Genomic DNA, 2,880 nt, shown 5'->3' on the forward strand with positions numbered 1-2,880 from the left:
CAGTGTTTAGTGCTTATTTGCCTGCAGCTGACCACCCCGCAATCCTGTCTAAAGATTTCACAAAACAGGATCACAGACTGGTTTATGTCAAAGATCATTCAGGATGCTGTTTTGAAATCATTTAAACAATTATTTTCAGGCAATTTAGTTGAAAGAAACCCATATTTCTTTTGTAAAAAAAAAACTTTGCTAACGGGTCAAATTTGACCCGAGGAAAACACAACATAATTTAAATATTAAATGTAATGTGTTTAATATTACTGTTATAAAAATAAATGTTGATAAAGAAGTTGTTTATTTTGATCAAGGCCTTTCACATACTCTTTGCTGCATCATGATAGAGAAAAACATCATGTGACCATGCAGGCCCCAAAAGCTGTCCCATTCCTCACAGTAACGAGTGGGCGATCCTATTCAACTTGGAACACTGTTTTCTCCTTATAACAGATTTATGTTCTTTAAATCTAATTGGTAGTCCATGGAGTTGCAGCCCACTGGTTGTAAACACATTTGTTGCCTTCCATTGTGGTAAACAAGGTGTGTCTATGAGTTTTGTATATTTTAAAAAAAAGAGTACAGAATATGCAAAACAGCAAACAAATAAGCACAGCATAAACAGTGGCCCACAGGAATTTCTTTTTTCAGATCAAAAAGGCCTAATGACCACCTACTGTTAAAGGTTGAGAGCATAAATAACAATGGGCAAGAGCCTTTCAAAACAACCAGTCATCCTTAATATCAAGCAATTGATTTGATTCCTAGACATTAACAAAACATGTTAAAGTAAATTCGCAATGAAGATTTATGAGGAGAGAGGAATGCATGGATCCTCCATTCCTTTGTCCTAGTGATGGATGCATAGAGGGAGGTTGCATGAACTTTTGTTACCGCCCACTTGCACTTGTTACTGTTGGAGGCTGAATTGCCACGGGAGACCCCAAACTATCTGTGCCTGGCATCGCCATCGCAATGGGAAGTAGCCTGCCGTTCGTCTATTTGCTTGCCTTAGTCATTTTCCAAGGTAAGAAAGTTAATGCTGTTACAGTTAGCTAGCTAATATAATAATGCAGTTGGTCGTTTGATTTCCAGATGACCAAAATTGAGACTACAGCAATTCGAAGCCAAAGAAGACGCCCACTAACCTAATTAATGTCAACGTTTTCTACGTTAACGTTAGCTAACTGTCCAAGTTCCGTTGCATACTGTTCGTCGTATTTTAGGGGATGTTATTAAACCTGTTAGCTAACGTTAGCTACGTATCCGACTCTTTCCAACTCATGTTAGTTTTTTAGAGTTACATTAAGTAAAACGCGAATGAGTACGTTCAGTTAAACGTAACCTGTTTAGCCGAACGTATTGGTATTAGCTAAAATGAGTTAACGGTACTCAAAAACATTAAAATAAATACAAACTTGTGTTGCAGTAAATATTTTTTGTTTCAGTTGTATGCTGAGCCGTTTAGAGCTAACGTTAAGTATGCAAAGAAATCAACTTTTTAGCTACTATAAGTAACTAATATTTTACACACACGTTTGCCAAAAACCAAAGAACTTTTACTTAACTTACTTTCCCTTGGGACCATTGCTCTCATGTTCCCACTGGCACTTTCCAGCTAGTTAGCTAAGCCTCATCCAAAGTTAGAGCATATTATGCACATTGTAAATTCCCCAATATCTTACCTCAGTGACGTTAACAGTGTTGGTTCCTGGGTTTGCAGAATATAACATGACCCCCTACATTTTAGGTTAAAGGTGCGCTAAGCGATGTAGGATGACGTCACTTCTTGTTGACGTAAGAAGTATTTTCAAACAAAACACCCCTCCTTCCCATAGATAGTTAAAGAAATGGACTAACAGATCCTGTTGCTCTGGATATTAGCATAGACAGTTAGCTAAAGAAGGAAATTAGAAGCTCTTTTCCGGTGAGTGCTGAGCGTTACTGCGCAGACTCCAACTGAGCTTGACGAGTAGATGTGCTGTATTTATATAGCGCTTTTCTAGTCTTAACAACTACTCAAAGTGCTTTTACATCATACAGGATACATTCACCATTCACACACATTCATACACTGTGGCCGAGGCTGCCGTACAAGGTGCCACCTGCTCATCAGATATACACTCATACACATTTACACTCCGATGGGCAGCACCAGGGGCAACTCGGGGTTCAGTGTCTTGCCCAAGGACACTTCGACATGGGACTGCAGGGCAAGGGATCGAACCACCAACCTTCCGATTGGCAGGCCATGTTTGGCCACAGCCGCCCCTTACGTGTGCAACGTGTCTTCTGGTACCTGTGTCAAGAGAAATCTCAATCATTCCCAACTTGTAGCGACAGAGAACGTAGGTATATGTGAGGAGATAACATAGGCACAGGCTAATTATTGCTAACTAAAATGATAGTTAACATTACTAATAAACCTAAACAGCTAATGTAAGTCCAAAATGTCTGCAAGCTTACCCTGTGCTATACGGTAATTCCTTTACTCTACGACAGTAAGTTGCGGGGTTATGATACAATCGTTAGCCATAACGTGAGGTATAAGGTAATGGAGCCTTTTCTACATTGTAATGTTACTTTAGAAATGAACAAATAGAGTCTTTAAACGATTCAGATGTAAAGTTAAACTCTGTCAATGTGGCACCAAAATGAATGCCAGAATGCTAATGGAAGGTGATGACTTATTAGCATCAAAATGGCGCCATAAAAGCTCCGCTTAGAGAGGAGAGGCTACCTCCTTGCTCCCTCCTCCTCATCCCGTCCCCTCCCCCTTCCGTGCACCAACCCCCAACCCCAAATCCTTTTTTTCAGTTATTGGCTGGAAAGCTGGAACACTGTTTATGTATGCTTCGTGGTGCAGGTGGGCACATTTTGTTTTTG

General features: G+C 40.0%; 2 protein-coding genes across 2 annotated transcripts in view; one reads left to right on the forward strand and one right to left on the reverse strand.

The window, feature by feature from the left end:
• The window catches only part of LOC116689924 (probable E3 ubiquitin-protein ligase HERC1), a 345,193-nt gene extending 343,399 nt beyond the window's left edge, over window positions 1-1,794 (reverse strand). The window contains exon 1 of the mRNA XM_032516624.1: window positions 1,680-1,794. Coding sequence (XP_032372515.1) covers window positions 1,680-1,727 — 48 coding nt within the window. The 5' untranslated portion in view covers window positions 1,728-1,794. The remainder of the gene's footprint in view (window positions 1-1,679) is intronic.
• LOC116689960 (uncharacterized) overlaps window positions 828-2,880 on the forward strand; it is a 7,807-nt gene continuing 5,754 nt past the window's right edge. Inside the window, exon 1 of the mRNA XM_032516704.1 lies at window positions 828-1,021. Coding sequence (XP_032372595.1) covers window positions 970-1,021 — 52 coding nt within the window. The 5' untranslated portion in view covers window positions 828-969. The remainder of the gene's footprint in view (window positions 1,022-2,880) is intronic.

The sequence above is a fragment of the Etheostoma spectabile genome, chromosome 5 (assembly GCF_008692095.1).
Source record: "Etheostoma spectabile isolate EspeVRDwgs_2016 chromosome 5, UIUC_Espe_1.0, whole genome shotgun sequence".
In the NCBI taxonomy this organism is placed as follows: Eukaryota; Metazoa; Chordata; class Actinopteri; order Perciformes; family Percidae; genus Etheostoma; species Etheostoma spectabile.